At 35.6% G+C, this 14669-nt stretch overlaps 1 protein-coding gene across 2 annotated transcripts in view; it reads left to right on the top strand.

Annotated features, from left to right (window-relative positions):
• The window catches only part of LOC121320005 (bifunctional cytochrome P450/NADPH--P450 reductase 1-like), a 60473-nt gene that overhangs the window by 18881 nt on the left and 26923 nt on the right, over positions 1 to 14669 (top strand). The window contains exons 3-4 of one of the 2 annotated variants that reach the window (XM_041258070.1): positions 1373 to 1424; positions 12666 to 12848. In XM_041258070.1, the coding sequence (XP_041114004.1) occupies positions 12687 to 12848 (162 nt within the window). In that variant the 5' untranslated portion in view covers positions 1373 to 1424; positions 12666 to 12686. The remainder of the gene's footprint in view (positions 1 to 1372; positions 1425 to 12665; positions 12849 to 14669) is intronic. The other variant, XM_041258071.1, reaches the window with a different exon arrangement.

Below are 14669 nucleotides of genomic sequence, written 5' to 3'. Positions count from 1 at the left end.
ACACTAATAAAGACTGGTGCTTAATTGACTCTTAAGCAGGCAGGTTTCTGGCTACACTCATGCCTTGCATATCAACGATGGGAGCCATTTCTAAGCACCTTGGCTGGACAAGATCGTCTTTGTCTGCTATGTTTCTGGCTGGCCTACATTTAGCACTGAGGCTTTCTGCTGTGTGCGTCCTATGTCTTGTTAATAGAGATGAGAGTGCACGGAAGCTTTGTTTGCTGCAGACCAGACTCAAGCTCAGCTAACCCTATTATTCAGACAGCCCTGAAGATGCCACTTTAACCCACTCCATGCTGGAATTTGAATACCTTTTAAGACAAAAGTAAATCTCCGGGCTGATGGGGTACTTCCAGTTGCTTTGTAATTCATTAATTGTTGGTAGCAAGTTTGAAAGCAAAAATAAATGAGCCCCTTAGCTATTCTAAATTTGTAACACAAGGAAACTGTCTCCTGTAATCAAGTAGTCATTTCTTATCCATTGGGGAGCTGCATCGGATAGAAATCACAGAGGCTTGCCAATTGACTTTGACACCAATACATTTCCTGCAAATGCAAGTGCTCTGAATTGATCCGATAATACTAAAAATAGATGTATTGTATGTGCCTGGTCGTTGCATGTAGCACTGACATATGGCCTGTAAATGACCTTCTTGTTTTACATTTTTGCAACCACTCAGTTCCAGTATGTTTCGATATAAACAGGCTGCACTTCTCACAATGATTCCAGTTTTGCTCAATAGTAACCTCTATTAAGAGAAACAGGGCTAGTGTGGCTATAAACCACATACTTTGCACTATAATCAAAGATCAGCCTAATATATTTTTAAACAGCATCTGCAACAGGTATTGTGTGAGTTCTAGAAAACATTCTGCAGCACTTAATTGAAGTGCTTGCATTGTTTAAAAGGCACAATTGAAAAGTAATTATATATATATTCACCAAATTGCATAATATGTACTCTTGTACAGTATCAGAGAGGAGCCCAACTTGGAAAGTGTACCAGCAATAAAGAAAGAGATGTAAAAAAATCAGTAAAGCTTGCTTGGAGTTAAGCAATAGCTCACATAAACTACACACAAACTGCTGCTGCAGCTGTGCTTTTTAAATCTGAAGGGGCAGCATGAGGCAGCCACTGAAGACTCTTGGAAACGATTAATGCATATCTAGTACTTTATATATCAAGTACTTTAAGGTTGGCTGTAAACCACTTTAAAAATGCAAAATTAAGTTTTCTGGGAAATAAATGAGAATCAACCAAATACTGTGTATACATACTGTACAGAAAGCAAGAGGATCTCAGTAATCAGAAGATTTACTCCCCTCATCATCGGACACTGATTTTCATTTTTTTTTTTTGTTTAATAGGGTTTTTGGTACGGACATAAAGAACTGTAAACAAGTATGGCAGAGTTTGTGGGTAAGTGAATTGTTGAATTTATGTCATACATTTGATTTCTCTCTTGAGACACACAGATGCCAGCAGCTCAGTAAATTGGTTTGCCTGTATAGATAGCCCTTCTTCTGGGTCCCCAATATCCTGTGGTGTATCCTTATCCATCACTGCCAAACACCTTGAAGTCTGAGGCTGAGGCCAAGACTTTAGTACAGATCTTACCCAACAAGTGACAAACGATGAATGTTTTTTTATTATTTATTACAATTATCAGCCCACCAGTGTTTATGAATTTTATAATAGTTATCTGGAAATTACCTTGTTGTTTAATCCAAAATCAAATGGATGAATTTGGGGAATTACTTTTCTTAGATCAAGCTCCAATATGCTTCTTGTTCTCATACTTTGTTGTATGGAAATGTGGTTTTCCTTTCGTTTGACTGCTTGCTTGAAACCTGTCAGATTAATGTTTGCTGACTTTGTAGACATGCTACATGAAGCAAATGTGGCTTCTAGAAATTGAATTTATAAACCCTTGTGAATGTTATGCATGCATAACTTCAGATCATGGCCACACGAATATTACTTATCAAAATACATTTTTGTTGGTATAGTTAGTAAGCATGGCAAAAAAATATCTAAGTAGAAACTACAACAGAGAATCATGCAGAACAGACATAAAAAGATATAAAACAGGTAATAAATGAAATGTTAGTGAAGCTATTTCTTAAGCACCTTTTAGAGAACTGATAGCCGGCATCCTCCACTGGAATTCTTTGTGATACTCGCACTTCATTCTGTTGAGACCGACAGTATAGCAGAGGGGACTTGCTCTGGTGGTCCTATGAATGATCTCATTTATAGTTGATAATCAGCCCTAATTGGTCTAATCCATGAAGACAGTTGTCCCAAAAAGCACAAGGAATAGGCTTCCAAGATATCCTTCTGGTTATAGTGAGCTCAGGATTTATGTTTTGGAAGTTCTGGTTTAAAATTAGTTTGATTGGTCTGGATTGGAAGAGACACTGTTAAGATCATCCTACCAAATACATTTTAAAATTAGCAATTGCAGTTTAGGGAACTTTATAGTTTCTTCCTTAATTGAAAATCAGAGACTACAGCTATATTAAAGTACTGAACACAAAGGCCCAAATTACATGACCTAAAACGGTCTGTATTTAAATCATTAAGATAAAGCCTGTAGACACTTACTAACCCAATTAAACCACTTTCCAAATCTGTGTATTTAATTGTGCTGTATATAACTTCCTTATTTGGTTGCAGTTGAGTTGATTATCCCCTACTGGGAATGAATATCCTCGACGGCAGAGGCATCATTATCTACGTTTCATCTCTAGAAAACTGTGTATGCAATTATGATGAAACTAGGTTAGGACATTATTTAGCACGTTATTTATTGTATCACAATCTGGAGATATATACAGAGGTGCCTGTATGTCGGTTTTTACTTATATAGTTAATCCATAACTATGAAACATACAATCTTGTAAAGTACTAAAATACTAAAAGACCAAAATTAAATTGCAATTTAATTGCCGACCACTGCTGTAGAATAAATGGTATCAGTTAAATGAATTAGTCATTTAGCAGCGTCACTTACAGTAGGACCTCGGTTTTATACCTCGTCCGAATGGTACGAGTCCATTTCTTTTTCAGTAGAAGCTTATGTAATCTGAAATTGTTTGGATACAGTTAACCCAACAGAGTACTGGAGGGTGCATGTAGAAGCTGAGTAAAAGTATGCACTGGATAAAAGGTAGAACTGCCCCAGTATTGGTTAGGAAGTCCAGCCAACAATACGGTACTTGTGCCGTGACGGTGATGACTACTTTCAAGATGATAATGTAGCCATCCACTGTGTCAAGGTTCTTGTGTTAACAGTTAAGAGACTTTAAGCATCTCCTAAATTCTGCAAATCACAGTGTTGGGGGGAATGTTTGTTGCATGTGTGAGTTTAGAGCTCACTAAGCATGGTTTACATTAACTTTAGTTCTTGTTGTACAGAGCAGTGTTAAAACTGAAAAAAAAAACAGACACTGTCGCTAAATATTAAAAAAATAAGACTTGAATTAATAAATATGCATAAAAAATAAATACCAGCATCTCAACACATCAGGTGTCTTCAGCTCCAACATATTTAATGGAAGTTTAGCATCTCATCTTCAGTTATTGGTACAGTAAAAAAAGATGTTTTAGCTGTGGCCTCTACAGGAATTGTTTTAGACACCCTTTCTCTATTAATGTGATTGAGAAGATTTTCTTTAACTCAAATTTTAAGCCACGCTATTTTTTTTTTAATATCATCTGTATCCTGTGGAACAGTTCAAACACTATTTATGTTACCTGGGGAGTGGATGAAAGTCAGATGAAGACAAAACTACCCGGTCAGGGCACTGAAACAGTGTGAGACATCTTGAAAACTGTACAGTTCATACTTATTTAAACGTTTAGTATAATTAGACATTTCTCATTGATTTACTGCCCCATCCAGACAGGTTTGTCTTAATCTGGAAGCATTTTAATATACTGAATAAAATGAAAACTAATATAATGATAAATTATTTTAATATGCAGACTATAGTGATGGAGTAATTGCGTGGTATAGTTTTTAATATGTTTTTCATTGTTTAGTGTCAAATCTTATTTTAGTTTTTATCCCTTTTTGTTACGTATTATTATAATCGACTCTTCAGTAAATATGCCCTTTTCTATGCCTTTGAACACTGTGAGCTGTTGTCTCACCTCATACGCAAATACACCTGTATCATTTGGGTGTCGTCTGAGTTGTGATTAATTTGCTCTTTAGATTCATTTAAATGTATTAATTTCTGCAACTCTTAAATTTCACAGACTTGCAAATATTTGCAAGATATCTGCAATGCAGGCAGCGTTGCATAAAAGTTGCAAACATTTCTCAAAATCTTTCAATGTCTGGCCCAGTATTGTGAAAGTCACAGTTAAGTGAGGGGTGGACATCCCACTAAAGGACAGCTGCTGTTAACACTCTCTGTGGACCATGTCTCATCAGAGCTGGCCAGGGAGTATGAGCGATCCCACATCTGAGTGAAAAGCTAGCCTGGACTTCCTGAAAGGCGCCTCAGCACACAGCCTTATTTAAAACTTTACAAATAGAGGCCATCAAGAACAAACACACCCTCCAAATCCCAGGGTTCTGTTATTTATGAAAAGGGTTTGTTTGCAGCTGAAGAGCTCACTCAGGCTAGAAGTCTAAATTCCACTGGGATACAAGGTTTCTGGCAGTGTGGTCTTACCGATTAAGGGAAAAGAACTGAAGATCCAGGAGAAACTGGGGTTAGAAGCAAGACTCCTTGGGATTGTGACTCATTCAAACTGGGGGTGGGAGTGATACTGGAAGCTGTACTGCATCTGGGATACAATTCTGTGTTAAAAAAGGAATTCCTCTAAAGTCTGTGGTTCCAAGGTCCTTTTGTTTTTCCGTGTTGTAGTGTCCTGGGGAGCAGCAGGTTTTTTTTGTTGTTGTTTTTTTTTTTACCTTCATATAAAATTTAGATGACCATTCTTTTTGTTTTCAATAAGCTGAAAATATAGTATACATACACTAAATAAATATGTCAGGAGTACAATTCTACTCTTTTGTACTCCACCAAATTACGTAACAGAACAAAAAAGAAGAAATGTAATACATTAGTACACAAATATTGACTAGAGTTACAGAGGATTGCAGTATTGTTAAAAACTATTGCCCTCAGGGGAACCGTTTTACACTATAAAAGGTGAAAACTGCAATACATATTTGTTTTATTAAACTGCCAGTGGGCAGTAGTGGTTTGACTATTGACTGCCAATTGTCTATGTGTCATATTGTCTGTATGACTTACTTAGTAGAGGCTTTACAAATATAATATATGATAGACTCTGCTAATGATATGGTAACGTATTATTCTGACTGATTCGCCTACCACCAGAGAAAATGCACTTGCCCTTAACCGCTTAACATAAAATGTGCTTCAAATTCAAACAATTACCATGCTATCAAAATATATAATTACATTATCAGAGTGCATGCTTTTTGTTGGTCAAGCTTTATTATACCAAGTCACTACAGATTTAAAATGGAATTGATAATACCACAGGAACAAAAATGACAGGAGCTTGCATTGTTTAATTTTCTCCAATGTGACGCATTAACATTTCTTATGCCTTTACTGAAAAACTCAATAATGCATTATTATCACCTTTCAAACTGTTTTGCTATAAAACACCAAGGGCTGCATAGAGGACTGCATAATTTTACAGCTTTGTGAATGGAAAAAATTGCAAAAAGTGGATTACATTAAAATCAGTACTCTGATGTCTGGAATTGGCTGTTTTCTCATCCTGTAGCTCTGCAAGTGACCCTCACTCCTGGCCAAAACACCCCTTGACATTCTCTAAACTGAGATTGACAACTGTGTCAAATTGTGTTTTGGTTTTGTGATATAAACCACTGGCTGCTAAGATGAGACCATCTTACTCCTTTCACTTGTGACCAAGAGATAAAATATTCAAGCATTAGTGTGCAGCCTAGCCTGAAGAATATGCTTGACATTGCTGCCCTTTAGAGTAGTCTTTATGTTCATATCTGAACGGGGGGAAACTGCAAACTGTTGATAAGCAGCAGCCACGTCACCTGCTTGTTATGGCGGTACATTATTACATTGAGACTGTCAAGGGGGCTTCAGTTCATTAGAAATGACAGGTTTACTGGTGATAGCCCAAGCCATTTACACGGATGGCAAATTAGCTCCATTTAGTTTAGACAAAATTATGACAAGGTCCATGTGATGGCATGTGTTACTTATTTTCCATTTGGTTAAAGTTTGAACATTGTGGATTTGTGCATTCATGCAGATTAGATCATGAATTGTAAGTTTAATGTAGTCAAATTATTCTTGATTTATGTATATATATAATTTTAAAAAACATAGTATAATTTTGTGATTGCTATTATACGTCGTGTCCCCAAATGATCCTCTCAGTAGCACTTGTTAAGACTGTTGTCTCATGTACAAAATGCAATTAAAGTTTTAAACATGCAATCCCTTGCTGATAATGTAAATGCCAATGTAAAAATGTTCACAGCTAACTAAGTAAAAAAAAAAAAAAAAAAAAAAAAAAAATTCAAGATTTTTATTTTAGCTACTTCAGTTAAGAACAGCAACCTGTATCCAAAAAAGATGAAACCAAAAGTAGATACATTGCTCTAACCAGAGTTTAGATACATTGCTCTAACCAGAGTTTAGATAGATTGCTCTAATCAGAGTTTAGATAGATTTCTGTAACACAGTGGTCCTCAAAGTCGTGCCCGCAGGCAAATTTGTGCCTGCGAAGCCAGGCCATTGTGCCTGCGGCAGCTGTTTTTAAATTACGGGTTCTGAACACATTTGTGGTGGGTCGTAGTGTGGGAAAAGAAAGAAAGCTTTAAACACGTTTTCCAATAAAAGTGTCACAGCAGTCTGTTGACAGTGCTGCTTGCTTATGCTGTGCTTGTACGTACGCAACATTTTTTATTTTTATTTTTTATGAATGGCTTCACGATACGATCAACCAATTGAACACTTGCATTGTCTCTGCGGTAGCCCTATCATAAGTTAGCTGGGTGGGACATAAACTGTGTCTGTTGCAGGTGCAGGTACCGACTGTAAGTTTAACCAATAGGAGAGTCAAATATGTGGCAATTTGTCAAATTGAAACAAAGCGAGACGCTATATATATATATATATATATATATATATATATATATATATATATATATATATATATATATGACATATTCTCACTTCTGGTTGCGCTCTGACTGTATAGTTTAGTCTTCCACACACTACCAGGTGTGTTTAAATAACAAACACTGACAACAGTATTACAGTTACAGTTGTATTTATTTTTGAAAACAAAATCAAATAAACAAACAAAACCTAACCCTTTCTTCGGTCCTAAACTAAACACTTATTTTTCCCTCCAAACTAAACAGGGTCAGGCTAATTCTGCTTACCATGAAACAAACTATCCATTCAGTTTTAAAGTTCTTTGTTACCTCAGTGTTTGGTCTTTTCTCTTCCATTTATCTGGGTCTTTATGAAAGCCCCACTTCTGGTACCATATGTGATGAATTCTGTAACTTTCACAGTTTGTTGCCTCTTTAATTCAGGACCCAGGACACAGAAATTGATTTTTCTAGCGCTTATGTGCACTTTTAATAAACACAAACAGAAATAAACAAAACAAACACCTGGCTCTTTCTTGAGCACTAACTACTACACACAGGAACCTAACCAACACAGGACAGCTGAGCTGTTTACCTGTAACTCACACTGACAAAACAGAACACACAAAAAAGGCTTTTTCACACCACCTTTTTGTTTCGGTTGAAATCACCATCAACCGGGCTCCTCACACACTAGCAGCCCTGAACAGACTGTCTGCTTTATTTAAATACCCTGCACCTGGCTCTAATTTACAATGACAGCCAGGTGCAGGTGATAATTAACAATTGAACAATTTCCAAGTACCAACTCAACAGAACTAACTTTAAACAAAATGTACATTTACACCTGTTTTAGACAGGGAGGAATATATATGTCGCGAGAAGGCAGTGTAAGATAAGAACTTATGCAATAGTCAGCATGTCCGCAAACAACCAAGTAAAATCAATTTATGCCTGTGCCCAAATTACTTTGAGGACCTCTGCTCTAACCAGAGTTCTACTGAATACTGTCCTCTTTATCATCCAACTCCACTTTCTTCATAAACCTGTCTGCAAGTGTTTGTCATTTTGGTTGGCGATTATCCACTACAGCTACAGTACAAAAGATACCAAAGACAAACTTATACAGTGTCATTTGTGTACATAGACAATGGAAATACATGGGGAAGAGGGTCAACAAGCAAATCTGCAGTTGAGTGACGAATCAAAACCCCAGCCAATCAAATTTTCCATCGCACCTTCTTGAGTTTTTATGTGAAAGTGTGCATTTCTGCAGCAATAACTCTTTCAGTGTACTTTAACTTGTGGTTCTACTAGTTTTAAAGATGTTATGTTGCTCCATGTATTGCTTTAATGCTACCTCACAATGTAAAAAATAGCTTTGTAAGTAAGTGTTCTTGTAGTACACAAAGACAACAAAAAAACAAGAATAATGTTATATTAGAATGAATATAATTAAATGCATTTGTAGTTACAAGTTGGTCTGTAATAAAAATATCAACAGAATATTGTTTATATAGCAGCCATCTTAACACTGTGATATGGCTGTAATCACAAAATACACTATTTTAAAAATGTTTTTTTTAAGGACTGTATTTTAGAGCCCATTTTGATTCATTTAACCAGGAAGGTTAGTTTATGTTCAGTTTTCAAAGATATGTTTAGTCTGCAAACCAACTGAGGCTGTGTGCTTCCTCAAGTGCTCATAACCCAAATTAATACTTTTCAAACAAAACCCAACTTTAACTTTTACAGGGATTAGGAAGAACAAAACAGAACTTAATAAATTATTAACTTGTAAAAGGACAGTTAATGCCGTACCATACTAATATTGGGCATTGTCTGACAGAGTTTTTTTTTTTTGCTTAAAAAAATCCATAGAGTAGGCTAAAGGTAACAAATTCTCCTGAGGTAGTTTTTTTAATTCAGGATAACCTGTGAAAGAACAACAAAGGAGCTTAAAAGGGTCTTTCTGTGTTTCTCTTTTCTTTTTTCAGATGGTCTCCCTGATAAACATAGCAGCTGACACACTGGTAGAAAACTTGGAAGTTTATGCTCACTCCGGTCATAGCTTTGATATTCATCAGTAGGTTTGAGATAAAAGAAAAAAAGGGCTTTCGCAGGCTCTGAGGAAGGCTTTTCTACAGCATATATCTCAATACCATGCTTGAATATGATTCAAATTGAAAAGTTATGTTAAAAAGTTTTAAGCATTTTGCAATCAAATAGACTATTATTCATTTTAAAGGAAGATATAGCGGACAGTACATGTGGTTATTCCAAGATTTGAAGAGTGCAGTAAACACAACGCTCAATGCACAATACAGCATATGAAAAAGTATGTATGAACAGCAGAAACCCACATTAAACAAGATCCTTTCATTTACTTTCCTTACAACAAGCAACCCAGAATATTTGAAACAGTACGAGTCATTGTTGAATTTGAATGAATGCTATAGAGATTCCAAAATAAGATAAGACAAAAAAGGTTGTGTAACCGTACATTGTAGCGTTGAATACAAAACATTATTTAATACTTCAGTACAAAAAACTAAATATAAATATTTCTGGCAAGATTGGGTGTTTTCCCTTATGTCTGTTTTACTGCCTGTAAGTTTTTATGACGTTTGCAATAAGGTGCTTTGACTATAAGAGTTATAACATATGTAACATAGGCTAGATCAGCCAAGTGTCTTTATATTAGTAAGCACCAGCACCATCTACAGAACTGCTGTGCATTGTCAGCGAAACAAAAGGAAGCTTTAGTCAAAGTGGAGGACCACTAGATGGCGCTGGTTCTTACTTCTATAAAGACACATTGGCTGATCTAGCCAAAGTAAAAGGTATCTATGAACAGGAAACCAAAACAGAGGAGCATTTCCTGAACATAGATGAAAGCAACTTGAAACAGATGATAATAATAATAATAATAATAATAATAAAATGTATTTGAGGTATTGTTAAACATGACAATAACCACTCAGAATGCTTTCAGATATCATAAACAATTCAGTGGACAGTCAAATACCAAAAACTGAAATCTGAAGCTACTTTCCTTTAAACAGCTGCTAAGCAGCAAGTCCTTCATTGCTAAAATGTACGGCATCTAATTTTCTTGAGTTTCTTGAAAAATGCAAGAAATGAGGCATCAGATAAAAGTGATTTACAATATTAATTGATAGTACACACTCTGTCTGCGCCTAGGCTGAAAAAAAAAAGATAAAATATTATAACATCATGTACTAACATTTAATCTACTTGTTACATTTTCATGTGTGGCTGTAACCCTGTGTAGGTTTCACGTTATTCCCGCCTTTGTTGTTGGTGTTCAGTAAGTATCCCACTGTTTGTGGGGGATGTTGTGGTTATGATAGCTGCTTGTGTAACTAACCTGGGTGAAGCATTTGATGTGGTTTGAATTACAATGTCAGAAGCTTTGGTTTCAGTTATGTCAAAAATACTATCTTGATGTTGATTATGTTTACAGTGTTGGTGTATCTCAAAGTTGTTTGACTATGTATTAATAATATCCCTGAAGTCTGTGTCTCAGACATTTTGTTATATGATACAGTCAGTATTTTATCTGACAAATCAATACCTGCAGCAGTCTAAGAGAAAAGGAAAAATCTCACCAGCATTGTTTGATGAAAAAAACAGTAGGTTACTTTAAAATCAATGTAGACCTAAATCAATTATATTTAGCTTAAATTGGTTAATAAATTGACGATCAATAAACCACTCTCATACCTGTATGTTTTTCAGTGAAACTATTTAATTGGTTATCCTAAGATAGTCATCTGTAAAATTACTGCATTACATCAAACACTGCCAGGATAAGCCAGTGCTGCACTTTTAGAGCATTTTACAGCACTGGAGAATCACCGTCGATATTTATTTATTACCAGACGCCCTTATCCAGGGCTACTTACAGTTGTTACAAAGTATCACATTACAGATAAGAGCAGTTATAAAATACATTACGTTTAGTAGTAAAAGCAAATTGAAATGAGAGAAAATAAAAATTACAGCAAATAATTAAGTTTGAGAGCTAAGAGCAGTTCAAGTTAAATATTTGGTTATAAAAGTAAATTCCATTAAGAGCAAGTACAATAAATGGATAAGAATGATTTCAAATAAGAGCAACGGTTGCCTTTAAGAGTAAAATCAAGAGCAAGGTGCAGCAAGTATAATTATGATTGCGAGCATTAGCAGAATACGGCAAAGTGTGGAGCAGTTCAGTGCAAGTTCAAGATGATGCAAGCACTGATACAGTACTGGTTATCCTAGGATTCCACTTAAAAATAAGTGCTTTCTGCAGTCCAGGTGGATTTGCTGTTGTTGTAAGCTGTGGCTTAGTACTGCAGGGTATAGATTAAATATATACTTAGTCAACATTTACCGTTTCTCATTTCATTTTTTTTTTTTTGTTGTTGTTTATGCAGTTCATTTGTTGTTGTACACTTGCTGCATCCTCACTGAAAATCTTGATTCATTGTTTGAATACATAAATACATTAATAAGTAAACACAGTAGAATAGGGCCGTGCTCCCAGAGCTTGCAACTAGATAGGTAACAAGAAGAGCAATGTTGAGAGTAGAAGGAGATCAGATTGTGTTTTTAAGAGGCCATGATAAATAGTGAAGTGCAGTGTAAACTCAGTTCTTGTACTGTAGCAGAACAGAATTAAAAGATGTATTGTGTTGCTCTTTTTTTTTTTTTTTTTTTTTTTTTTTAAGTTGCGTTCCCAAAACGTATTGATCCTCTTGTGTGGCTTGTACCCAACAAACAGCGGGATCAGTTGAATAATTTCTTCATTGGCTTTATCAAAAACGTGATCAAACAGAGGGAACAGCAACCCCTCAATGAGGTACTCTTCATGTGTTGACTCCTACAGCTGTGGGGTGAAAGGAGAGTTTAATGCACCCAGGTGTTACGACTTTCAATTCAGAACCAGTACTGGTACACAATATTAAAATATAAGTTGTGCTTTCATTTTAAAGCATCAAATGGACAGCCGAGAAATTAATTTATTTGTAGTGTTCCCTTACGCTTTATGTGTAGTTCTTAGACTTCAGTTGATACCACTGAATTTGCAAATACTTAATTTCTTACATATCTAAAATTGTATTATGTGTGCTCTCTCACTCTCAATTTGTTCTGCTTCGAGGAGTTTTTGCCATGCTTCCTAAACTATTCCAGCAAAAAAAATGCTTTTGAGAAGACCTCTATGCTGATTGGGGGGAAGCATATCATTGTTGCACTTAAGTGCACAGTGCAACACTAATACGCTTCCCCACAATCAGTTTTTCAATAGCTGAAATAATTAAGCATTGCTAATAATGAACTTATCAGAAACAACAACAGATAATCCTAAATAACACACATAATAGGATAATTAAAAGTTAAAAGATTAATTGTTATGGGAAATATAAAGTACAGTACCTTTTGTGAGAATAACTTTGATTTAAAAAAAATCATCTGTAAAAGCTTGATAGCAGTATTGTTTCTGTTTTTTTAAGTAATAGAAAACTCAGAAGAGGATGCTGACTGAAGACGAAATCATGGGCCAGGCTTTTATCTTCCTGCTTGCCGGCTACGAGACCACCAGCAGCACCCTTGCCTTTGCTGCTTACTTGCTGGCAATTCATCAAGACTGCCAGGAGAAGTTGCAGAGGGAGGTGGATGAGTTTTATGCCAGACACGTACATATTTTTACTGCTTTATTATCCCAGCTGTCACTCTAGAGTTTTAAGTGTATCTAGACACACACTTATCCAATTGTGATGAAACTTGGCCTGGTTCTTAGCACAAGTCATCCAAGAGATATACTGAGGTGCCTTTCTGTCTGTCTTTTGGAACATACTGTGTGAACTGCATGTCCCATTTTGAAACCTGATTAAACATTCTTAACAGTAGTTACCGAGATCATTAGAATCTGGGAACTAAGGGGATCCTTTTCAGTCTGTCTTTTAGAAAGCAATATAAATTAAGTTAGGTAGGCGTGTATCTTGGGGGAAACATTTGTACAATTTTCATAAAACAGTTCTGATGAAACTGCATGGACAAATGTTATGAGATTCTGTTCTGGTAATGGTGCAATTGTTTTTCTGTACATTACAACTTGGGATGCTATGAGATCTTGTGAATGATGGTGTGGACAAGGTGTAACTTTGCAACAATCAATCCCTTGTTTCAAGTAATAATTATAGTATTCCATGGGTGCAGTGTAATTTGTGCAGAGTAGTTCTAAGCTAGGTTCATTTGTGTAGGCCCTCAGAAAAGCATAAATGACTGCGGTATGGTTTGGTCACAGCTCTGTTCACTGATTTAAAGCTCATTTGTAAGAAAGGCTGAACCCTGAAAATGCAGTTAAACTTGAAGGCACTGAAACCTAAGGAGTAGGTCCATATGCTTATCTCTGGGAGCAGTACTTTTGTTAAATAGTGTTTAATGCAGAATGTAGCATCTTGAAACTTTGTTCTAGGAATTGAAAATGATATATTGAATGCAGCAGCTGCTAGGGCTGTAACGACACCCTAATGTCATGAGAAGCGTGTTTTCTGCAAATAACTTGTCAAATTCTGCAGCAAAGGCTTTTTAATGAAAAACAGTGTTAACAAATATTAATAAAAAAAAAAAAAGCATTGGTATATTTTACAAATGCTCTGTTTTACAAACGTGTACTAAGCTTGGAGCATTTTTGTACACATGTAACAGGGTATTTTAGAAACATTTGTTGTTCACCAAAATGTTGTAATTTTAAAACGTATCCACATAGAAATAGTTTGGAAACAATGACAGGTGGCATTGTTTTTTTTTTTGGTTTCTTTGACCAAAGGTATGAAAGTGCTACCATCACATACCACAAAACAAACAGGAAAGTAATGTTAAAAAAAAAAAAAAAAAAAAAAAAGTATTTTCACAAAAATGTTAAGTCATTCTGAGTAATTGGATAATATCTAATATAGTTCACCACCCACTTCCTTTTTGAGCATTCATGTTACCACACCATGTACAAAAAACTTTATTCCCTTAATTAGAATTACATCTTTCAAGACCTGCAACATTGGGAGTACAAGCAAGGTCCTAATTGTTTTTTATCTTACCTTTCACATAAGAGGAGTAAAGGAACAACGCTTCGTACTTGCGACTAAATTATGAAATCCTATTGTAAAAAGAAATAATTAAAATCTTACCTTGTTTCGTTCTTCAGTAGACACTTTCTGTCTGGCCTTAGTCGTTGTCACAGTCTTCTGTTGTTTTAACAGAAGCTCTGGCAGTGAGTTATTGGAAATAATGGACTTGCATTTTGTATTTTAAATGAATGGACTTCATATGATCACACCGTGTAACAATTATTATTATTTTTTGTTTCCTGGGTAGTAAGTGTTATTTCCTAATTGCTTATGCCTCCATAATATAGAAAATGGCTATTATTCCCCACAAACTTTGCTTTTGTGACCAGGACAGTGATATTTCAAAATATCACTATTTCCAATGAGAAAACGGGCAAATGTGTGTCT

Source organism: Polyodon spathula, chromosome 8 (assembly GCF_017654505.1).
Source record: "Polyodon spathula isolate WHYD16114869_AA chromosome 8, ASM1765450v1, whole genome shotgun sequence".
In the NCBI taxonomy this organism is placed as follows: domain Eukaryota; kingdom Metazoa; phylum Chordata; class Actinopteri; order Acipenseriformes; family Polyodontidae; genus Polyodon; species Polyodon spathula.
This window is presented reverse-complemented; position numbering and strand designations above follow the sequence as displayed.